The 24,827-nt window shown below is 42.0% G+C and overlaps 1 protein-coding gene across 1 annotated transcript in view; it reads left to right on the forward strand.

Annotated features, from left to right (window-relative positions):
* The first annotated feature begins 2,408 nt into the window (after positions 1-2,408).
* The window catches only part of LOC115286929 (paired box protein Pax-3-like), a 41,355-nt gene continuing 18,936 nt past the window's right edge, over positions 2,409-24,827 (forward strand). Inside the window, exons 1-4 of the mRNA XM_029933267.1 lie at positions 2,409-2,589; positions 10,342-10,547; positions 21,299-21,464; positions 22,556-22,770. Coding sequence (XP_029789127.1) covers positions 2,409-2,589; positions 10,342-10,547; positions 21,299-21,464; positions 22,556-22,770 — 768 coding nt within the window. The remainder of the gene's footprint in view (positions 2,590-10,341; positions 10,548-21,298; positions 21,465-22,555; positions 22,771-24,827) is intronic.

Below are 24,827 nucleotides of genomic sequence, written 5' to 3' on the forward strand. Positions count from 1 at the left end.
CACTGAGAACACTGCTCACCTTTTATAGTCATGTTTTCACAACTGATTTACAGAGCTGACTGTGAGTCCTGGCAGTGTAGACCAGGAAGAAAAAAATGTGATGATCCTGGCTACAGTCTTTCTTCCAGCCCACACTAGTCTTCCTCCTCAAATGGCAATGCTGATTAGATCTTATATTCGATATCTGTGATCTTATATTTGGATAACCTCCCTGAGTTCTCATAGATCAGGTAGGTTACATTACTCCCCAGACCTCATTTTTCTTTCTTTCCCCCTCTCATCTGTAAGATGAGGAAGACAACACTCCCCCATGGGTTTTGGGGAAAATGGAAGAGCATGTACATGAGGGAGGCAGGAGGCGGGGGTTGGCTATAGTGGGCAGGCAGTGAGTCAGAATAGCAGTCTTTCATGTATCACTATTGCTGCTGTTGACTTAATTTTGCCCGGAATGTTGAAGGAACCATCTCACAAGAAGGGCTTTGAGGGATCCATGTTCCGCCTCTGGTTAACCAGTTTACAAAGACACGATTTCAGAAGTAAGCTGTTCTGCAAGGCAGTAGATGAACCACACTTGGACCAAAAAATGTGGTTTCAATTCAGATGCAGTAGAAAAACATAAGCCAAATCTTCTCATAAAGCAAGTCTTTTGCAACACGTTTCTCTCTCCCCCCCTTCCCCCCACATTAAAGAGATACTTTTTCCAGAGGAGGAAGGTAAATATGGTTGGGAAAGTGAAGTGGCTAGACACAGTGATTTCTTGAACTACTTTTTTGTTCTGATACCATTAATGACAATAAATGGAACTCAACCCAGAATGAGAGCATTTCTGATATTCTACAGTTCTGAATGAATAAGGTGCAAATGGAAGAAAGCTACATAATTACCACATGGAACCTAATCTTGTGGTCCATTTCACAGGTCCCCCACCCCCCATTTGTACCATCTTAGAAATGCAGATTTAATCGTGAGAGATTAAAAATGCCTATTGTTCTTTCAAATGGTTTGTGTAGTGTTCTGATCTCCCCCACCCAATTCCCTTCTACAGAAAATCTCTGCGTTGTCACATTTTTAGCAAGTAATAACTGTGTCAAGCTGTGCCGACAAAAATGTCCCAACACAACTGTTAATAAGCATTGTCATTTTAAGCATGAAACAGTTTAGCTAATGATTTATCTCTTATAATGTAGCACTCGGGGCAGCTGTATGATTGGTCTCTTTAGCAAGTCAAGTAATTTCTTTAACAAAATGTTAAGCACAGATGGGCCAGAAGCTGTCAGTTAACTATTATTGTGTCTGCATCTGCTTGCTTTCAATGCACTGTTTTATGTATTCAGTCAGTAACTTAGCTGCAGCCCTGTGAAAAGGCGAACCTACTCTGATTGGCAAATAAAATGTTCATTTGTCTCTTCTTCCTATTGTTTTGTTTTGGTAACACATGTCAGCAGCTCAATTACCCAGTTCATTAACAGCTCCCAAAGGACATGATGGCCAGCCCGTGATAAGAGGGCAATTGTGGCACATATGGTCAATAATGGCCTCTCTCTTGGCAATTGTAAATAAAAGTCACTTGGCTCTTTTCCTTCCAGGAGAACTACTGTTTTCCTGTTCCCCTTCACTGTGCAAATTACCTTTCTTTGCTCATGCAGCCCAGTCCCGGGAACCCAGAACCCAGCCTCCCTGCTTTTAGGGCCACGGAGACTTAACACAGAGAGAGCTCTGGCTCTTAATTTTAATTATGACTGACTTTTAAGCTCTTGAGGGGAGGAAATTCTTATCATGGGAGACTATTCTTAGAAAGCTGTTAACTGATTAATTAGTCACCTAATCAGTTTTCCTAATTGAATAGCAACACATTTTCTTGGGGCTTTCCTGTCTGTTTCTCTTTGAAATGCTCCCGTGGCAGTTACCAAGGCTGTTTGAAAAAGCCGTTAAAAAATTGCAAATAAAAATCGTTAGCAGGGGCGGGGTAGGGAAGTGCGGCTTCATTTTCTCCCCCTGGGCGAGGGAGATTCATTTTAAGGGCCATTGTTGTCACACACACGCGGGTCTTAAAATAGGGGGCTTAAGAAGCCACTGAGGTGGTCTGGGCCAGCGGGTCTCCAAGCAGGCACTGATGCCTCCTGCACTTGAAGGAGGTGGTGGGACAGTTTGATCACGATTCTGTGCTTCCCTTAAGACAGAATGCTGCTTTCTCAGGGGGAAGAGAGAGGGCCCAAGCAGGGTTTGCATAAATACGTCAGTGCATAGGGCTGCTAAAAAGTAATCACCGGCGGGGCTGTGATGAACGAGGAAGAATAAGCCTTTCTTCCTGGCTCTGTTGCTACAAAGGAGCGACCGATGATAAGGCTCGGGCTGTTGGGACCGAACCGCGTTCAGAGTGAAGGGGTCTCCGCGTAACCCGGCTGGAGATGCGCGCGCACCTGAAATTCACCGGTCTCGGGACCGTAGGCTCCGGGGGTCTTTGCGGGCCGCGCCGCTCGTCGCCTCGCCTCGGAGGCAGCTCGCCCCTTATCTTAAATAAACACCTAACGGTCCATGTCGTGCCCTTGCGAGGACTCCGGGGCGGGCGTGCGGCACACGGCCGGCAGGGTTCAGAACCAATCTGCGCTCTCCTCCCGGGGCGGCGGGCACTCGGGGAGTTGTTGAGTGTCAGGGTTTATTTGTGCTATTTTGATTAGCACCAACCTGGCAGGAGCTTATTTTCCTTCTAATGACCCCGTGCTGCGAGAAGGCGGCTTCCGAGGGAAGGACCTGGGTCGGGATGGGGGAGGGGAACCGTGTTCCATCCTTCCAGCCCCCAAACGGGGACTACGGGGCAGGAGCCGGAGCCGCGAAGTGGCTGCGGGGTCTTCATTATAGAGTGTTCTGAAAAGAACCTTTCTGCCAGGAAGCCCAGAATATTCTTGCCATAGATCGTCCTACCTCTTTTTATTATTAAAAAAAATTTTTTTTTTTTTGGCGGGGGGCGTACTTGTTAAAGATTCTTGGCTGGCACCTTTGGAGACGTTGTAGAGACGACAAGAAACAAAACGAGACCCCTCCCCATCCACACGGACCACCGATCAGGTGGTGACCCAGCTCTCCTGGTTTATCCACCAGCACGATTAACAAACAGCATCCTCGGCGTCTGGGAAATTGAATGCGTCATCGTTTGCCAGGTCACTGGCACACTTTCTACATCCACCTTTGTATTTGGTCGTCCGTCTTCTGTGTGTTCCTTTCAGCCCCGGGGATCTCTTTTCCTTTCTGTATCTCTTTTCTTTCCTGGACAGAGATACGATTTAAACACACTTAAAAAAATACTGTCGCCGATTACTTCTCAGCTTGTGAATTAATGTGGAAGAGAAGCTTCCAGGTGCTGAAGTCTCTCAACTGGCTTGGATTAACCCCTGCTGTGCATCTATTTCAACCTCGCCAACCCCCCTTTCTCTGGAAAAAAACCCAAAAACTCCCCCAACCTCCCCTTTCTCGTTTACTCCGGCTTTCTTTGTGTCTGCTGCTCCCGCCCAGGCAGGTGTCAGAGCCCTGAATGAGGGTAAAATGCCCCGTTGATGGATTCCACAGATGGAGCGTGGAAATCGGTAGAATAGGCTGCAGCCACAGGCCATTTCTTGGGATCCAACAAAAGCCTCCAAATAAGTCAACAAAAATCCCAAAGATCACAAAGGGAAAATGTCATTTGTCATTTACTCTGGGTCTGTGAGGGAATATCAGTCTTGCCTCACTCCTCCTGGCTTTCACCCGAGTAAACACGAGAGAGGTCATTCACATCTCAGTAGAAAAAGGGCCACTTCACATCAGAAAACAGTTAGCTGTCGCATCGTCCCCCGTTGGATGGTAAAGCTCACAAACACAGGGGACATTCTGCAATTAGCCAAGTGGGTCCCTCAAACTTCGAGCTGACCTGTGAAAGACCTTGTGGGATGTATCTGCGAGGTACCCCAAAACCTTCAGATACGGGAGGACACGATCTCAGGGAGCACTCAAGCACAATTCTTATTTTAATTTGTATTGTAGTATTATTATTTTTTAATCAGCAAGACACAGCTTTAAGTACAAATGCTGACAGGTCGAGCTTGCAAAGATGAGTCCAGACGAAGAGACCATCTGATTTGGTCTGGGCCATCTTAGAGTGAATGACCAACGATGACTTGCGGCCTCAGAGCCCGCAGACAGAGATTCCTCCCCACAACCCCTCCTCTGTGTCTGTAAATTGCATCGGATTATATCTGGGACAAACATAGAGTTTAAATGGTTGTCATGTTTTGATTCTTTAATTATTCAAATGAAAGGTCTTGCTGAGAAGAAAGACAGTGTGCCAAATGCATGCTTGTGAATTATTTTGTTTCTCCATTTTTTGCCTGTCTCCCATCTCTGAATTATATTGGTCTGGAAACCAATCATTATGGAAGTCCACATGACTAAATCGCTATAAAATTGAGGTAAGATCTCATGTATAATAGCGTTAACGAGGATGAAATATTTCTTCCGGCTACAGAAGAGGTCACAAGGGGTTAAGGGACAAAGACGTACTATCTAATTCTGTAATTCCTTCTTTAATTAAACTTCATGGTTGGTCTGCTGGTGGTAAATACTTCTGCCTTCTCCCCCCAGTTTGATTTGTTTCCGAAGGAAGAATTTGTAATCCTGTGGGGTATGATTGTTGCCTATGCTCTCTCTCTCTCTCTCTCTCTCTTTTTTTTTGACTGATGATGTCCACGTTCCCAAGGTTAACATTGGGAATTAATGTGAAATCATTGGGGTTACTAAAAATTGGGCTCCTGAGACCTCAAATTAGCTTGAGAGGGAGAAGGAGGAAATGAACTTTTTTCCAAAACACGAAGCAGAAACATGGAGGCACAGGGGGAGAGATGACTGTTTCCCAGACAGTCTGGGGCATCTACTGAATAACTTGTGGATACCCCAACAGATGTCAAGTTTTTTATTCCTGCACTTCCGTCTGAAAACAGTTTGAGGTTACTTTATAGCGCTTGAGATCCTTTCCCTAAGAAGTTTTTTTATAGCAAAAAAGAAAGATTTGGTAAAGACACAACATGAGCAATCGGTTCAATGGCTAGACTGTTCATACTAGAACAATCTAGTATGTTCTAGATTGACCTTGGATCTTAGGAATAGGGGTCTGTGATGATTCTTAAGGGAGACTTCAAATGGTCAGACAATTTTTGTTTTCTTAAATAAATTCAGTATCTTGGCAAATGGATTCATTTCTGGGGGCTTTATCCTTGATTAACGACTACCCTTGAATATACAAAGCATTCAATAAATGCTCATTGAATGGGATTCAATTAAATTAGGAAGTTGATTTGATGTGTAATATTAAACTGTTGTGTTTTCATAAATTTCATTTGATTCTAGGAGGTTTTTGAAAATCTGGGACAAATAAGAGTCATTGGTGGCAATCAGCTAAATAATTTGCATTGGAATTCCTGTTTGGATTTGTTTCTGGTATGTCTCTTCAAAAGGACCCTGTGTGTGCATGTATGCGTGTGTGCGTGCACATACACACGTGAAAGAGAGAGAGAGAGAGGAAGGAACTGAGCATCTATTTAGAACATGCCAGACTAGAGAAAGTATGTCCTCTGAAGCCCCATACACCTGGGTCAAATCCTAGCTTCCTTAGTCATGTGATCTGAATAATGTTGTCTCTGAGTCTCAGTTTCCTTTTTGTGTACAAAGGGGTATTTATTTCACAGGCTTTCTGTGTACTTACACTGGTAAGAGAGAGGCTTGCTCCAGGCTCCTTGGAGACATTGAATTACACTAATGTATTAAGTCAGAACGTGGATTGTGAGGAAGTTTGGAAAATAGAGTCAAAACTTTCAAAGTCTGATAAGAACATGGATTGGGGTAAAATTGGAGAATTATGCAATTTAGAGCAATACAATTTCCACTTAAAAAGTCATGTATCATATGTTGGTGTGGGTTTCTTGTGAGAGCTTTTCTGGAATTTCAAATTGGGGAACAATATCTCCATTTAATGAAAAATAAAGCAAACTTTGTAAAGGCATGTATAGAATATGACTGGGCAACTTAAATGCAGTTGAAAATCTCCTCTTAATATTGGCTAGACAGTAGAAATAATCCAAAGTGATTATATTACTGAAGAGATTATATTTAATTTAGTTGTTGTATCCCGTCAATCTATTTTAGAGAACTGTCTCATTGGTGCTGGTTGTGATGTCCAAGAGAGCATTAGAAAAACCATAATTCCTTTGTGTTGAGCTGTCTGAAAAAAATAAAAAAGGTTTGTTTTTACTTTGGTATAATATTTAGCAAGATTAGGTGCTTTGTATCTCGTATCTAGAGTAAAGTTGAATATGCAGAATAGGTTAACTTCAACCCAATGTTTTCCTTTTGCTGTGAAAATGGTATGTGAGTATCAGATTTATTTTTGGTAAAAACTGAATGATTCAAACACATGACATTATTGTAAACCGTGTTCTGTGTCAATAATGAATCTTATTTCTATTGGGTGATATAAGAAACAATAGTGTTTCCATCTTTAGAAATAGCTAGTCTTTCCTAGCTGGTAGATTAATATTGGGTTGCTGACTTAACACGTTTTAAAGCCCACATCCTTGTGGGGTGTCCAGATGGGGACAAGTTAGAATTAACTGGTACTACTGTGGCTTCATATTGCCAGAAATGATCTGTTGGTTCAGATAATTTTCCAGCAGGAAAAGCAGGCAAGTCATTTCCTCAGTGCCTTTTGAAATGATGCTTTATGGGGCTTTTCCTAGTTAGACACAGCCACTGGACTGCTTCTGAATAAACAGTCTAGAAATACAAGTAACAGCTTATTAGCTTGTTAAAGAAAATTTTACTTTTAGTGGCAAAGCCTGTCTTCTTGAACTCCCAGACATTCTGAGTCATTTTAAATTTTTTTAAATGCTTGTTTATCTTTGAGAGAGAGACACAGTGTGAGCGGGCGAGGGGGAGAGAGAGAGAGAGAGAGAGAGAGAGAGAGGAGAGAGAGAAACAGAATCTGAAGCAGTCTCCAGGTTCTGAGCTGTCAGCGCAGAGTCTGATGTGGGGCTTGAACTCGTGAACCGTGAGATCATGACCTGAGCAGAAGTCAGACGCTTAACTGACTGAGCCAGCCAGGCGCCCCAGTCTGAGTCTTTTTAATTACTAGCTGTTGGTGATTATCTTGTTTTGGAAAAAAAAATCACAGTCCTCAGAAAAAACTGATAAGTATTTTTTAGAAAAATACAATTATGCAAATACTTGCAAAAACTTCCAAATACTTTTTGAGGATTTATGGACTCCTGAATCTCATGTTAGTACTTACTGGGAGACTCAGAATGGCAGCATTTCCATTTAAAGGTGCCAAATAGTGGCAGAGAAATCAGTGTTGGTCCAAAACTTAAATTCTAGCTGGTGCTTCCATTCAGTCCATATGGATTTAGTGAGCACTTACTGAGTTCCAAGGCTTTCCAACAGGGAACAAGGCGGAGAGGGGCCGTGAGCTCTCAAACCTTATATTCAGGACGATTGTTCAGGTGAAACATGGTGGTCCTGACCCTCAGAGTTAACTCTCACTGGTACTTGTAAATGTAAGCAGCCCTTTTTCTTCAGAAGCCAGAGGTGATGTTGATTAATTGACCTGACAGTGCATGGCACAACATATTTACTTGGGAGGATTTAATAACCCTAGAGACTCCCAGAGGAAACATGAAAATTTCCACATGCTGTTATCCTAATGGGATCATAGTAAGAGAAGGGGCAAGCAAAGATTTAAGGAGGAAGCTTTTGGTCAGTCTCTAAATGCGGTTGGGTTTTGCACCTGAATTCACAGAAGACAGAAAAGTCAAGGCCACAGAAACTGGAAGGAGGGGAGAGAAACATTTTATGGACCTTAATGGTCCTAGGAGAAAGACTAATCCATCTCGTCCGAAGTATGTTACGTACGTGGAAGTGTTGTTTTAATAAATTGTAGCAGGAGGCATACTTGGGAATTTTGAGAATGAAAATGAGAGTCTGGAATATTCTGTAGAGGTGGTTCTCCAAGTGTCATTTAGGATCAGCAAAGTTGGCATACCACCTGCGAAAGCAAAGAACTCTGGAAGAGGCGGGTGAGCAATCCGTGTTTCAACAAACTTTTCAAATGATTCTGGTGCTCCAACAGTTCAAGATCCACTGCGCTAATATGATGCACAAATTACACTCTTTTCATTGGACTCACACTAATCAAACATATACACACATAAGTGGTACTGGGAACTTTTGGAGTTTATAATGCAACATATATGGCACATTTCATAGCGTGTTAATGCTCCTCTAAAATATTCCCACACCTAAAGAAAGTTTAGTTTTATTTCTTAAGTATTCCAAAACAAGATTTATATCAAATTAGATCATTTTAGGGGCGCCTGGGTGACTCAGTCGGTTGAGCATCCAACTCTTGATCTCGGGTCAGGTCACAATCATCTAGTCCGTGAGTTCAAGCCCCATATCGAGCTGAAGAGCCTGCTTGGGATTCTCTCTCTGTCTCTTTCAAAATAAAATAAACTTAAAAAAAATCAGACCATTTTATATTAAATTAGGCAACATAATTGAAAAACCAAGCCTAATAACTCACATCCAATAGACGCATTATATAGAATGCTTTCATTTTGCTTTTATTCACAGGAATTTGTTTTACTTTAATTTATATGTAGGTTATTAATTCACTCTCTTAATTTATTGTTTGAGTGTGAATACATTATAAAAGTATAATACTAAATAAAATAAATACTAAATAAAAAGTATAATACTAAAAAACTTAAAATTATATTTATGGGTTATGTCTACATGTACCTTTTTTGGGCAACTTATAATTTATACTGAAGTAGAATGGAAATTTTCGATTTCTGTAGGACAGAGTTGTTTGAGCTTAAGATAAAGAGGAATTAACAGATTTTTTTTGCGTTTTGTCATTGCTCTGGCATCACCTGTATTTTGTCAGGCCCTACTGCCTGAGTGTGCAAAGGAGTTACCTTGACAATGACATTAATAATCTACAATTTTCTGGATTTCCTTCCTCACTTGTGGATAGCATGCTTCAGCCCCTTCCCCAGAGGACCCCCTGTTATGTGGGGAGTTTTCAGAGTGCATTTGGGTATGCTCAGGAGCAAGGCTCCTTGGGGTCCTGAGCTCTGCTCAGAGTTTGTGGCCTGAGAGCCCTCTGAAGACCTTCCACTAGTGCCCTGATGTCCAGGGCCTCCGGGAGAGAGCTGCTCTCCTGCCCAGAGCCCTGAATTTGCTGTGCCCTCAAACCTAAGGATGCTCTCTAGGCTGACAAATATTGTATCGTTAACTCACAGAACCCACAGACGCCATATTGTATCATTAATGCAAATTCCTATCTCATTTCCCAGTTCCTTGCTCTCCTTCGGAGATGCTCACACACTAACTATGAAAGATCTCGTTCCCTGATATCTACTAACACAGATAAACTCAGACTTGCTGGGGAGGGGCCTGCAACAGGGCTGGCTGCAGGGACACATGACCTACGCAGTTGCCCACTCATGGCCCCGTGCTTAGAAGGGCCCAGTGTTCGGTTTCTATGCTCTGTGTGGTCATCTTACAGTTGCAATAAGTTTTTATCACAGGCACTTGTATTTTTATTTTTTACTGTGTTCCTCAAATTAGGCATCTATTTCTGGGCATCTGGTCACCATTCAGCAGAGACCCAGACTTTGGACTTTTAGTTTAGGGACGGGTCAGTCAACTATGCCTACTTTTTCTTGAGTCTGTTCTTGAGGTTTACATTAACAACATCTAAACTCTTCTTAAATATTTCTCAATATCTGGTCATAAGACACTAAATTTAAGTATGATTCTTCTGCAGGAGTGGTAGAGTCTATAAATTTGTTGGAATCCCGTAATAATTCACTATTATGGACTTTTTAGATACTCTGTCAGTTTTGGCATTTTTTTTTTTAAATCACCTTTTGAAACACATTTTCTCATGTAAAAGTTAGAGAAAGTTAATTTGGAACCAAATTAAATTTGTTTCATTCATAACACAAATGGAATACCCATTAAGTGCTAAGCATGAAAAGGCCATAACAATGGAAGGATTCCGGTCTCTGTTTTTTAAGACCTCATAATGGACCAAGACTGACAGATGCAGAGAACAATGATTTGTGCCTGGAGGGCTTGGAGACAAACTAGGGGAGGAGATTAAATATCATTTAATAATGTGATACTGCAGAGAGGGGCTTGGTGTTCAGTGGGAAGGCACTGGGAATGGGCGTTAGGCTTTGAGTCATTAAGGCTTGGTCACACTTGTTTTTTGACTCTCATTTTATCATTCGTTCTCTCTTATGCCTTTAGCCTCAGCACCCCAGTCGGATGAAGGCTCTGACATTGACTCTGAACCAGATTTGCCCTTGAAGAGAAAACAGCGCAGGAGCCGAACGACCTTCACAGCAGAACAGCTTGAGGAGCTGGAACGAGCCTTCGAGAGAACCCACTACCCCGACATTTATACCAGGGAGGAGCTGGCGCAGAGGGCGAAGCTCACGGAGGCCCGAGTGCAGGTACCGACTCGGAACGCCCGCGTCCGGACTCAGTCCGGACGGGAAGCCAAAAAGTGTCTTCTCATCTAATGCAGGTTTTAAACCAAGACAATAAATATGTTAGGGATGGCACGTCATGGTGACTTGTAGCCTTTAGTAGTATAAAGTTCCTACCTTCCTCTCTAGTGCCTTTTGTCAAAACTGTATTTATTTATTTTGAGAAAGAGAGAGAGAGAGTGCAGGGGAGGGGCAGAGAGAGAGAATCCCAAGTAGGCTCTGCGCTGTCAGCACAGAGCCTGATGAGGGGCTCGAACTCACCAACTGTGAGATCATGACCTGAGCTGAAACCAAGAGCCAGATGCCTAACCAACTGAGCCACCCAGGCAACCCCCGCTCTAGTGCCTTTTGTCTTTTGCCTGGCCATGATGATAATATCATGACTTCTTCTTAATTTATATTTGTATTTGCCTGACCCACACCCCACTGGATCTCTTTTGTTTTAGGTATGTCTATTCAATAGCCGTATTTTACATTGCTAACCAGTCAGAAAATTATATTTTTTCCTCCCTTCATAGATTGGTAAGTCTAATTAAGTTTATTGATAGGATAGATACATTTGGCTCCTTGCCTTTGATGTGATTTGAGACAAGTATTTTATGTGTATAGGTTTTAAAATGTTATGTTTGTTTTCTTTGCATCCTTAGTGGATTTTTGTTTTTGTTTTTGTTTTTTTCTTTTACTGTTTATGAAAATGTACATTCTTATTTTAGGCTTTGGGGATCATTACTAGGAGAATATGATTAGATCGGGTCTAACACACGAAGTGGGTTAGTTCATGTTATTCATTCATCAATTTTCAGGAATTCTTACTATCGACCACCCCTGTATGGACCTTATGGATGGTACACAGATAACAGCCACCAAATTTGAAGTGTGCCAGGCACTGTTCTGAGCGCTTTACGTGAATTAACCCGTTTACCCATCATTAAAACTTTAGGTTGGTACCATCATTAGCCCCAATCTATTTGTCAGACTAGTTAAGTAACTACGCCAAACCATAAAACAAGTAAATGATAGAGTCCTATTTTCTCTCGCTGGCCTTTCAATTATAAGGATGCACATAGGAGTATACAGTAAAACTCTTTTTAAGGGTTTTATAGTCTAGAAGTATTTGAAGTAACTGTTATTTTAAGAATAGGCTGAATTATCTTTTAAGCTTATAGAAGCACTCTGAACTCTCTAGAAAGCCTGCTTTGGTGTAATCTGTTTCCATCTGTTGATAGAATAATATTTTCATCATGAATAAAGGTAGTAAAACACTGGTTGAAAGATTTAAAATATCTTAGGGTTTCCTGAAACTCCTTAGGCTATCTTATCTGGAAATGCTGTGTTTTCCCAGCTACCTGCCTTTCAGAGCCAAAGGGAGGTTGGAGACTCAGCAGTGAACTGGTCAGCTGATCTAGTCTCGAGATTGATCAATGCGTTCGCGTGTGCAGCCGATTTCCTCTCTTTTCATAGACTTTTACAGAAATAGCCTCTTCCAGGCTCCAGGGCCCAGTCAGAAGACTTGTCTTGTTCAACTTGGCTTTCCATGTATCATAGGGCTAACAAAGCGAAGGACTACTAAGATGAATGAAGACAGATCTGTCAAGGAGCTGTGGTCTGATATGGTTAATGAAGTAAGCACAAATAATTATAAAAAACAGGTATAAAAAGTACCAGAAGACAGAAACAAAGTGCAGTGGGAGTTGAGAAGAGGAAAGAAAGAGATCTTGTTGGAGTAACAAGAGAGGCTCACAAAGAAGGCAGATTTAAGATGAACTTTTGAAGCTGAATAGAAACTCAGTGGTCAGGGAAGGTGGGGGGAGTGTATCAGTAAGAGGGAACGATGTGAGCGAGCACATGAGTTACACACCTGGTGATCTTTCATTTCCATTCATGTTGAAGGAACAGTGGGTTGTTCAATGTGGTTGGAGGCTAGGAAGAGGTAGGAGGGGGCAGGGAGGAATATAGTTGGATGTCTAGGCTGAGGATGTCCTGGGGAGGGCTTGGGTGAAGGCTCCCACAGTTGATGTGATAGGCAGTGAAGGGCGTGGGCATGAAATGGGTCAGTGGCCATGGGAGTGGACAGGAAGGGACAGTGGCCAAAGGTATTCAGAGGCAGAAAGTAGGAAATGGATTGTGTAAGCAGGACATGGATGGAAGGGTGAGTGAAGAGAAGGGTCACAGGTACGTGGAGATTTATAGGACAAATGTTTTATAGCTGGAACTGGTCAATCTCTCTACCTCTTACATTGGGATACAGTGTTCCTCCAGAAGTGACCCCCACCCACCACAAATTATGGTAATATGTGTACCTAAATATTGTATTATGTAATATTTATAGTGTGTGTATTCTGATATTACATAGAACAGTGTTACAAATATATACATCAAATCTAATTGCTTTCATTATAGTTCTGTGATGACCTGGTTTAAATCTGAAGCCAGATCCATTCCCACCTCCATTCTCCCAGCGAACTTTTATTGTGTGTCCAATAGATTCCAGGATTTTGTCTCTGTTCTCCCTATTGGTCAGACCCACATCCCGAGTCTGTCCTTTCGACAGATAGAAGGTCAGCTCTGAACTCAGAGTCATAAAACAAACACGGATTTTAAAGAAATCAAACCGAGAGAGCGCTTGGAAACTGAACGAGTGTTCAGCGTTGTTGTACCTCATTCCTGTCTTTGCCAAAAACAAGGACGGGGGACAGAATCAATCTCAAGCCCTTGCGGTTTGCTCAGTGCCCAGCATTCACATCTGGCTCAGTGAATGTCAAAGGAGGAGAAAGGCCCATTAACTTGCAGAGGACATGGGATCAAACCAATAAAGAGGGGTTCCTATTTTTCCATACAGTGACCTCCTCTCCAGAGCAGGGCCCTCATTAACCGAACAGCTGTCCTAATGTGGCTTTAACCCGGTGACTCTTTACATTCCTTATAGCTTCATTAGCTCCCTTGAGACACATCAGGTCTTGCGCCACAGCCATGATCTACAGCCTAACAAATTCCCGACAACACCCGGCATATGGACCTTTTACTTAACACAGCAGGAAAAAGAAGGGAGTAGTTAATCACTGGTTAAAATGCCAGAACAAAATCCTTTAGTTTTTAGAAGGATCTGGGAAAGCAGTAGCCAAGTCAACTCGGTTTGAGTGATAGCCACAAAGTGTGGGTTAGTTTAATTTGGGGCATCTGGGAAAACCAAACACCAAATGAACCTTCCCCCCCACATTCCCCCCCCAAAACAGTCTACATTCTATTTTCTTTTTCCTTGAGCGAAATATTTCTAAAGTCTTCTGAATACAGAGGGCACTGATGTATAATCACTCAGGCCTTTGTCAGTATTTCATAAAAACGTGTTTAGATGGTGGGTATGTTGTGTTTATCAGAGCCGAATCTGAGTACACAGTCTAAGAATTATTGTACACCAACGACTGATTTGCCTGATTCCTCTCCTGGGTATTATTATGCAAATAAAGGGAAGCATTCGTTTTGCAAATATTTTTGATGTGCTAAGTTTTGGTATATTCTGTCTGAGATCTCCACAAAGCAGAGAAGTCCACTCTTTTTCCACCAGGATAATGGAAGCCAGCAAAGGAAGCTGTTGGAGGAAACAGCATTTAATGAGGCATCAGAAGATGTGGGTTTTGGTCTCAGCTTGCCAAACGTGTTTTGTTGAGGAAGTCACTTGATTCTGCTGTAATCCTGTTGGCTTCAGGTTTTGTTTTGTTTTAAAATATGGGATAGACTAGATCAGATGATCTTGGTTTGGGCCCACAGATGACGAGGATAAGCAGGGGAAGAACTTCAAGAAGTGTAGGGGACTTGAGATTTGTACACTATTTTGTGCCTTTATTTCTGCCTGAGTGTGTGTGTGTGTGTGTGTGTGTGTGTGTGTGTGTGTGCGTGTGTGTGTGTACACAAGCATTAACCCTGGCTTTGCTATATTCTCAAATATCATCTCCCTCTCTCCCATCTCCAATTAAAAATAAAGAGGGTGCCTGGGTGGCTCAGTTGCTTGAGTGTCCGACTTGATTTTGGCTTCAGTTCGTGATCCTGGGATCCTGGGATCAAGCCCTGCATTGGTCTCCACACTGTGCATGGAGCCTGCTTTGGATTTACTCTCTCTTTCCCTCTGCCCACCTCCCCTGCTCTCTCTTTCTCTCTTTCTAAAATGAAATAACTAAATAACTAGGATGCATGATTTCTCATCAGTAACTTGAGATTCTCAGGGAAATCCAACAGGGATTTAGTGATTGATTTTAATTTCAATAGTTAACATACAATGATATACTAGTTTCAGGTGTACAATATAGTGGTTCAACAGTTTTATACATTATTCAGTGATCATCACAATAAATGTACTCATAATCCCTTTCACCTGTTTCACCCCTCCCCCCCACCACTCACCTCCCCTCTAGTAATTATCAGTTTGTTCTCTATAGTTAAGAGTCTGGTTTTTGGTTCATCTCTCTTCATTTATTTTATTTCTCAGTTTCATATATGAGTGAAATCATATGGTATTTGTCTTTCTCTGACTGACTTATTTCACTTAGCATTATAACCTCTAGATTTATCCATGTTGTTGCAAATGGCAGATTTCATTTTTTTAAATGGCTTAGTCCATTGTATGTATGTATACATACACATACACATGCGCACGTGCACACACACACACACACACACACACACACCACATCTTCTTTATCCATTCATCTATCAGTGGATTTGTGGACTGCTTCCATAATTTGGCTATGGCAGATAATGCTGCAATAAACATAAAGGTGAGAATATATATTTTTGAATTAGTGTTTTCATATTCTTTGAATAAATACCCAGTAATGGAATTACTGGATCATATGATAGTTTTATTTTTAACTTTTCGAGGAATCTCCATAGTGTTTTCCACAGTGGCTGTATTAGTTTGCATTCCCACCAGTAGTGCACGAGGGTTCCTTTTCCTCTACATTCTCACCAGACACTTGTGTTTTGTATTTTTGATCCAATGGGGATTTGAAGCCACCCAGCAGATCCACATAGTTCAGAAGTTAAGAGGTGTGCAACATTTGGCCCTGAATTCCATAATGATGCAAACATATGATGATCCTGAAATTCTCGGCAGGAGTTTGCTCTTGGGGTGAATGAAGATGCAGTTGAGTTTGCCTTTCTGTGTGTCCATGGTCCTCTGACATTCCTCAGGGCATGGAGCACGGTGGTTGTCCTTGTCAACCTCACCCAGCCTCTCCCCCAACCTGCTCTTTGTACAGAGGTCACAGCTGGAAGGCAGCACTGGGATAATAGGATGTGGAAAGAGAGAGGCTGTGGAGGGAATGAGAAGGTCCAGGGATGAGCTGCTTATCCTGAATTTACCTACTTGCAAAGTATTATATTGAGCATAGACATTGCTGAATCTAGTGTTTAATCAAGCATTTTAATGTGTTGTGAATTCCCTTTCTAAGCATTAAATATTATGTCTTTCCCCATTTTTCAAATTACATTTGAAATAACCCATCTGGAATAATGTAGGTTAGATTGCATTTGAGGACCACGCCAAAAATCCAAACCAGTAATTTCTTGATGGGCAAAATTAGGTTTACACCATGGGATAATTAGCACTAATCCATGAAACTTGGAAGCAAATTTGACCTAAATCTTTATTCAAGCCAAACTGGCTTTCAGTTATTTGAGGTGTTATTTGGGCACTTTCCTGTTTGCTCATGGACACAAAAGGCTTTGGTTGTGGACCGCAGAGCTAGGAAGTCAAAGCAAGGCTTTAATTCTTGGGGGCCTAAGAGAGCAATGGCAACGGGATGTTTACACTTAATAGCTAACATTTACTGAACACTAAATATTTCCAATGTGTTTTTGCAAGGGCTTTAATTGTATTGCCATATTTAATTGTCACAACCATCTTGTGAAGTAGCTTTTTATGTCTCCCATTTAGTAGATGAGAAAGCAGAGGCCCACAGATAGTAAACAATGGGTTCAGGATCACAGAGATAGCAAGGTGGGGGGCATGGGGGTTCAATTTTTGCCCAGTCCGCAGCAGACCTATGTCAATGAGAGGTATTGTTGTAGCTTTTAAAGTACAAAACTTTCTCCAACTTATATAGTTGAAACAAATTGTTTACTTATTTAACTCATGAGGAGAAAAATTTATAAAACCTTATTCTTTTTTCATGGGCTGTTATCTTTTTTCCCCCTAGTTCTCATGATGTGATGAGGATCTTTCAATCAAGTTAAATTTTGCTTCACAAACTCATTGGATATCATAGTACCTACCTCAGAAATGGGTCTCAAGATCATTTCCAAAAGGCATGACTATAGCTTATGGAAGGGCTCTGTAGAGAGACTGACCAGTAGGGAGAAATCCAGGGGCAGGTGAAAATGAACCAGGTTGTAGTTCATCAAATGAATGAAAAACGTGCTTTGAGGGAGGGTTTGATGTCCTGTGGTATATACAGGCAATTATCAGCATTTACCTGTGGCTACTACGCCAACGTATGCCTCCTTCCCACTTCCTTTCCATGTTAGGTGTTATGTGGCAGGCCAGGTAATGTGTGGGGAGAGTGGGATTACATGGACGTATAGGTCACAGGATTGTATTTAACCTGTAGATCGCTAGCTTTGTAAAACTCGTTCTTTCTGCCCTACTGGCTAAGAAATTGGCGGCACACTCAAGAGTCTCCCCAGCATCAAAGATCAGTTTGTTTCTGTTGCCATTGCTACTCTTTTCAAAACAAAGAGCAGTTTCTAGTAATTGTAACAACTGAGTCATAAATGCCTTCCACCCACTTCAGATGAAGTTATTCAGTGTCATGCACTCACCCAGTTCATTTAGAAGATGAATCATTCATTGTTAGGAATTAGTGATACACTATTGGAAGAGTTATCTGAGACCTCTGAGCGCTAAGAGAACATCTTTCAGTCAAAGACGGGTCATAACAGAACCCCAGGATCACTGTGCTCCGTCAGCGTAGATTCTGAAAGTGAAGGGGCCCCTGGATGGCTCAGTCAATTAAGTGTCTGACTTTGGCTCAGGTCATGATCTCATGGTTTGTGAGTTCAAGCCCCACATTGGGCTCTGTGCTGACAGCTCAGAACCTGGAGCTGCTTTGGATTCTGTGTCTCCCTCTCTCTGCCCATCCTCTGCTCAAAATAAATAAACATTAAAAAAAATTTAAAAAACCCAAAAGAAAATGAAGGTTATTTCAATGACACTTTTTTCTTATGAAAGACAGTAAATATGTCTTTTATGAGTTTCAAAGTATAAAGAAGGCAAGGACTACTTTCTGATATATATATATATCACACAATTATATATATAATATATACTTATATATATTAATGCTTCTTTTGGCAGACACAGCTGGTTCTAGGAAATGCAGAAGGCTGGCAATGGCCAGATAATAACAAATTGGATTAAATGGCTAGAGACAGGAAGGAGAGTCCTCAGTAATCTCTGATTCTCTTAGGAAGAGTCCTCTGGATTTATTTAGCCTAAATTTAAACATCATTTCCATTCCTTCCACTGGCAAACTCTTGAACCTCCTGTGGAAGGTTTCTTTTTTCAGTAAAGATTTGCTTCCCAACATTTCTTTTTATCTTTTGTTGCAGGTATAATAGGTATTGCATTGTAAATATAAGAACTTTTAAGTACAACTCCTGGTAGGTTTGCTCAGTGTCTTCAGTATTTGTATTGTTTTGGAAAAATAAAAAGGAAACCCGCCCCCAAACCCTCCCAACCCTAGTCTTTTGGATGTCTGAAGATATTCGTAGGAAGTTGTGAAGTTTCTTATTATTATTTGAGCAAAGACATTTTTCATGTAAAAAAAAGGGGGGTTATGGAGGAGTCAGAATGATCTTGGATCAAAAGTAGGTTGAGATCGAAGGAGTGATCAGGCGTCACCACCTGCTGGATAAATCATACTTGGTTTACTTATCTAAAGGTTACAGAAGGAAGTTGGCACAGAGAGATTGGGAGTACGTTCTGATAATGCTGGAAGTATGAACTTTGAGTTCTTCATGGAGGATCTCAGCAGTAGAATGGAGGGTAGTAAGTCTGAATGAGGGAACTTTTGAAAATGTAAATCTCGGGGCTCCTGGGTGGCTCAGTTGGTTAAGCATCTCGCTTTGGCTCAGGTCATGATCTCATGGTTCGTGGGTTCGAGCCCCGCGTCGGGCTCTGTGCTGACAGCTAGCTCAGAGCCTGGAGCCTGCTTCGGATTCTGTATCTCCCTCTCTCTCTGATCCTCCCCTGCTTGTGCTGTCTCTCTCTGTCTCTCAAAAATAAATTTAAAACATTAAAAAAAGTGTAAATCTCTTCCCAGGCTAAAGCTGGTGATCCAGTGCACGTAGGTTGGTTGAGGAGGGTGTCAGAGACCATGTCACCTGAGCTGAGTGTGAATGACTCATTAACCTGAGGGGCTTATATCACAGAATGTGACCATGGTGTGTGGTGTCATACGGCTCACTTGGGCATGAGTACAGCCTGAATTCCTTACCCTCAGCCTCCGCAGCCCCAAACAGCTTGTTCTAAGCACTTCTGGGAGTCATGATAGCAGATGCTTAGCTTCGCAGTGAGAAAACACAGTTGATTCAGACCTGAAATTGAGTGCTCGCCGTTCATGGTTCTATTATCCCAGGTGGCAATTTATTAAGTTAAGTAAAACTCTAATTCAATTATGTATCAACATGGGAAAATATTGACTTACCTTCTTTTCCTGTTGGAAACTTAAGGAGTACTAAATGTTAGTATTTTGAGGAAGTTCAAACAGCTTTCCTTCCCAGCATCTGACAACATGCCCGAGATGCCCGGACTCCTTTTCAGACAAATGCTTGGGTGAATAACAAAGGTTTAAGCAGATACCTTGGCAAAGAATTTGTGAAACTGGGTTTTCTTGCTCCAAGATGGAGAAATTCCTCCCTCCGTTCTTTTAAAAGTTTCCATGGCTTAAAAAAAAATTACAGTTAAGTCGTCTAATTGTTAACTTTGTTCTATAAGGAAATCTAGTCTTACCTTTTCTTGGACACTCTGGTCTCCTGTATTATCACCTCCATCTGGAGTGACCGTTGATTAAAATTATATCTTAAAATGAGTTCAAATTCTGTCTCCACTCCAAACTTTCATGATTCTCTGCATTTCCAAATATGGAGCTCCTGCTTCTAGTGAGCAATTATTTTGGTTTTCTTAAGGGCTTTGTGAATTCCAGAGGACCAGTCTGAAAGCCGCTGGGGTGCGGGGACTCTGTCTTATCTTGACATTTTATTCATCTCTTTTTCCCTTTGACCCCAAGCACAGTACTTTATCCATATGAAATTTTCAGTGGACTTCTGATATAGGAATTAGAATATCTTTTTAAAAAATATTTATTTTTGAGAGAGAGAGAGAGATAGAGACAGGATGAGTAGGGGAAGAGCAGAGAGAGAGAGAGACACACACAGAATCGGAAGCAGGCTCCAGGCTCTGAGCTAGCTGTCAGCAAAGAGCCTGATGCAGGGCTCGAACCCACGACTGTAAGATCATGACCTGAGCTGAAGTTGGACACTTACCCGACTGAGCCACCCAGGTGCCCTGGAATTACAACATCTTTAGTTGGTAGAAGTACTCCCTAGTTTTAGGGGAAACATCACATACACACTCTGTCAGATCTTCCAAAGTTCCACATTTAAGGGGTGCCTGGTTGGCGCAGTTGGTTGAGTGACTTCGCTCAGGTCATGATTTCATGGTTCATTAGATCAAGCCCTGCACTGGGGTCTGTGCTGACAGCGTGGAGCCTCCTTGGAATTCTCTCTCTCCCTCTCTCTCTTGCCCCCCCCCCATAAGTAAATAAACTTTAAAAAAAAGTTCCAATTTTAAGCTGCAGCTCTAAGAAGTGGGCAGATGACGTGTCCCATTAAAAGCGTTGTATCACAGTTCCTTAACATTGGGGTGCACAGTTATATTTCTTACTCCTATTTTTGCCATTTCTCCAGCTACTATTCTTTAATGGCATTTTATTATATTATACCAATGTTTTTTTTTTTCTTCTGAATATACCTGGCTATCATAGTGCTTGGCATAGAGTATTATAGGTACTTAAAACTGTTGTTGAAAGAAATAATAAACTAATTATTTAAGGGATCTTCTTAGATAAAATGCTTTCACTTCTTGAAATAATTACTTTGGCATTTATTTCCATTAAGATCAGAACATGTCTCAACGCTGAAAGGGATGGTAAAATGGCTCCATTTATCCTCCTGGTCCATTTGTATCATGATACAGGAGCTGTGCTTATAACATAGAGAAATGCCAAGTCAGATTGATGAAAATATTAAATACAAAGTTAGTGTGACGGGCAAGACCACATTAGGATGTATGTCATGTACGGGTCAGAGGGGCTCATGCATCCTCCAAAAATGCAGAAATAGATGAAGGTGGGTAGGTGTTGGTGATGGTGACAGTGGAGAGTTCCTGTCGGTCCCAGTCACGCTCAGCCCTCCCTGCCCATGGCCATCATGGGGTTGTGGGGGCTTCGCAGGACTACGGTAAGTTCTGGAAGCCCCTCTCTTGACCCCTTGACATTTAACTCTCCTTTCTCCCCTGACAATACAACACAGAAGGTAGAGGGCTCTTGCATCTATTTGCCCTGTCAGTAAGGGGCCTTTAATCTGTTTTAGCATGAAAAATTCATTGAGAACGTACTATTATTTCATCAGTGAAATCCTCAAATTTTAAATTAAATCCATAGGTTTGGTTTAGCAACCGCCGTGCGAGATGGAGGAAGCAAGCTGGGGCCAATCAACTGATGGCTTTCAACCATCTCATTCCGGGGGGATTCCCTCCCACTGCCATGCCGACTCTGCCAACATACCAGCTGTCGGAGACATCTTACCAGCCCACAGCGATTCCGCAAGGTATGGAGGGAGGGGGGTCCAGGGGTTAAAATGTTACGCCAGAATGCCTTCTCTGCTGGGTGTTTTACAGGGCCCGGGAAATCCAGGGCGATGCTGACATTGTTGCTCTCTGTAGGTTAATTACATTGTATCAGGTTGTCCTAAATGTACCTGCAATATTTCAGAAACATAGTTTGTTCTATGACACATTCAGATCTCTCTAGATGAACTGTGCTATACATAATAAAATACTATTTCATTATTTTTTAAAACAAAGCCTTGAAACCAAATAAAACAGCTCTCCTAAATAAATATGGGATTAGCATTGTCTTTGTTAAAAATTTTACTTCGTTAGTACTCCAGTCTGCAATTTACTGACGTTCTGTGATGGTTAATAACTGCACAGTAGTAACAGAGCCAAGGTAAGCTTTGATAAAGTCACTATTTGATGGCCTACAGAAGTGAATGGGATAAGTGATAAGACTGAATTGTTTTGGATTATGAGAGAGAGCATGGCAGGCATTCCACACTAATATTTGGGTACTTTGAAAGTATATTTGACCAGGGGCGCCTGGGTGGCTCAGTCTGACTCTTGATCTTGGCTCAGGTCATGATCTCACAGGTGGTGAGTTCGAGTCCCACGATGGGCTCTGTGCTGACAGCACAGACCTTGCTTGGGATCCTCTTTCTCTCCCTCTCTCTCTGGCTCTCCCCTGCTTGTGCACGTGCGCGCTTTCTCTCAAAAATAAACATTAAAAAAGAAAGTATATTTGACAAGACATGTGAGACTTGCAATTCTTACATTGGCTAATTCTTACCCTGATTAATAACATTCACTACCAAAATAGGTTTGTTGTCCTTGTTAATGTGATTTCTGCTCGTATTCTGGGTGAGTATGCCATGGAAGTGTCTAAATCAGTTACCCCCTTGCGCACGCACGCAGCGATGTGGCTGTGTTTGTTGTGAGTGGCGCTATGTGCACGTCAAGGAAGGCAGTCTGAAATGACTGGTCTGAGCGGTGGACGCTGCTCGTGGCTCGGGGATGTGAGCGGTGCACTGAGCCTCTTCTGCTGGCGCACCGGTGCGTTCGCTGACCGTCTTCTCCGTTGCAGCCGTGGCGGATCCCAGCAGCACCGTGCACAGACCTCAGCCGCTTCCTCCGAGCACAGTACACCAAAGCACGATTCCTTCGAACCCAGACAGCAGCTCTGCCTACTGCCTCCCCAGCACCAGGCATGGATTTTCCAGCTATACAGACAGCTTTGTGCCTCCGTCTGGGCCCTCCAACCCCATGAACCCCGCCATTGGCAATGGCCTTTCACCTCAGGTCAGTCCCGTGTTTCCAGACAGACGATTTGCTGTATACCAGAACCAAACAGTCAATTCCCCGAGGCGGTCGTATAATGAATTGCCAAATTTAAACCATAATGTATTCTTTATACAAGCCACATGATTTCAGTTTTCTGGTTTCCTTTCTCTCTCCACCCTTCCTACGGGCCCGTATCAAAAGCTGTAGCTTGGACTTAAAATCCAAGCGATTTTTAAGGTAATCATGGATATTCTGTGTTTATACCTAATTGTCAAGGCATTGGTTAGCTCCGCCCCTAACTCTGAGCTTTGGGTCAGAAGCTCACACGCATTTGTTGTTGGTGGTGCTTTAAAAAAAAAAAAAAGGTACTTGATCAGCTGATATGGTTGTGAACAAAAGCGCGTCATGAAAACACCAAAGCTTTTATGAAAACAATTGGAGAGAAAGCAAACAAGTTGCATGGAGAGGGGTCAGCTGATGACCGCAGAACTCTGGGATAAATGAGTTATAGATGCACAAATTAGGAGAATTATTGCTACTTGGGGAATATATAGATATTTGAATGTTGTAATTGTTTTTCTAATTTGCATTGGACTGTGAGCCTTTCTTCAGAGAGCATATTAATAAATTGCCTTGGTAATTGCGTGTCGGAGGTTGGATAAATTTCCTACATGTGGCATCTGTGTGAGGTTGACATTATTAGCGGTTGTTTAAATACAGATCGCCTGATTTTATTAGAGAGCTCTTGGCCCAGGTGGCGAGAAGAGTGGCCCACTAAACTTGGAGAAATGTCACAAAGGGGTTGCAATCTATAATTGCAATCGAGAATCTCTTCAGGGCTGAGAGTGAGAGTTTTAACAGCTTTATCTTTCCTTAACCCCCTTTTTCCTCTTGGTGGTGGGAAAAACAGAGGGAAGCTCAGAATGACAGAAATGAAAAGTGAAAAGACAATTATACTCAATTACACACTAATCACCGACTATCACCGCTGCCTAGGCACCAAGAGGGCATTCTAATAGGCAGAAAATGAGATTTTAATGGCACAAAGGGTGGCCAAAATAACGACTCATATATCTTCGCCTTCTTCGTTTTCTTCAACTTGCGGTTTGTGTGTCGGGAGTGCAGTTCCCGGGCTCTGCACGAGGGTGATAACTCTGAGCAGCTGAAAAGTTCAAAGCCGTTGGAGTTGAAAAGAATGAATAGCAAAGGCAATGAAATAAACATTTCTGCCTAAAGGCAAAGTTCATAAATCCTTTTTTGTACCAGTCAATGTAATTAAGTTTCATAGATTCCTATAGCACATCCTGGGATAAGGAGTAAGAGGTGGCTTTAAACCTCGGCCGAAAAAGAACAACATGAAAACAATGAACGTGCTTCCTTGCGGGACTTTAATACATTTAATGTCCAAGTGCTGGCATTTGTAAATGTGATTTTGCATGAAAATCGTGGACTTCGATTCGTAGATTCCTCTTTAAAATGCCCAGATTTAGAGCATAGAAGCTTCTTCCAGGTTAGAAGTGACGTCAGGAGTAGTTAGGTCTGCACCTTTTACCATCAGTAGTGTGGGGCCAGGGCAGCGCTGCTTTGAAGATGGTTTGGTTGAACGTCTTCATAAAGGTAAACTCCCACCCTAACTGCGTCTGCAAGGTGAGACCCAGGACTCCCTTGGCATTTCTTTCCTGTTCAGTGGCATTAGGAAGGATCCAGAAATCTGTATTCTATTAAGTGCAACTCCCGGCTTCTTGTAGGTGTATGGGCTTGTATGTTATAACCAGTATATATTATATTATATTTATTATATTATCTTATTTTATTGGAGCTACTAGCACTCAGTTTTGAAACTGAGTTAATCTTTCATTTTATGATTCCAGAGTTGACGGTAGAGTGGGAATCATTCCAATATCAAGCCATGGAAAATTCCACAGGCACCACTTCCTGTATTTCTTTACTATGCCCTTACATATTCTGTTAATTTCTTACTCATTACTTTGTACATATCCAGGATATTTTGCATTTCTGCCGCACGTTTCCTCCTCAGACCACCATGAGGAATCCATGTTGTTTCACTCCTTATA

This window comes from Suricata suricatta, chromosome 3 (assembly GCF_006229205.1).
Source record: "Suricata suricatta isolate VVHF042 chromosome 3, meerkat_22Aug2017_6uvM2_HiC, whole genome shotgun sequence".
Taxonomy (NCBI): domain Eukaryota; kingdom Metazoa; phylum Chordata; class Mammalia; order Carnivora; family Herpestidae; genus Suricata; species Suricata suricatta.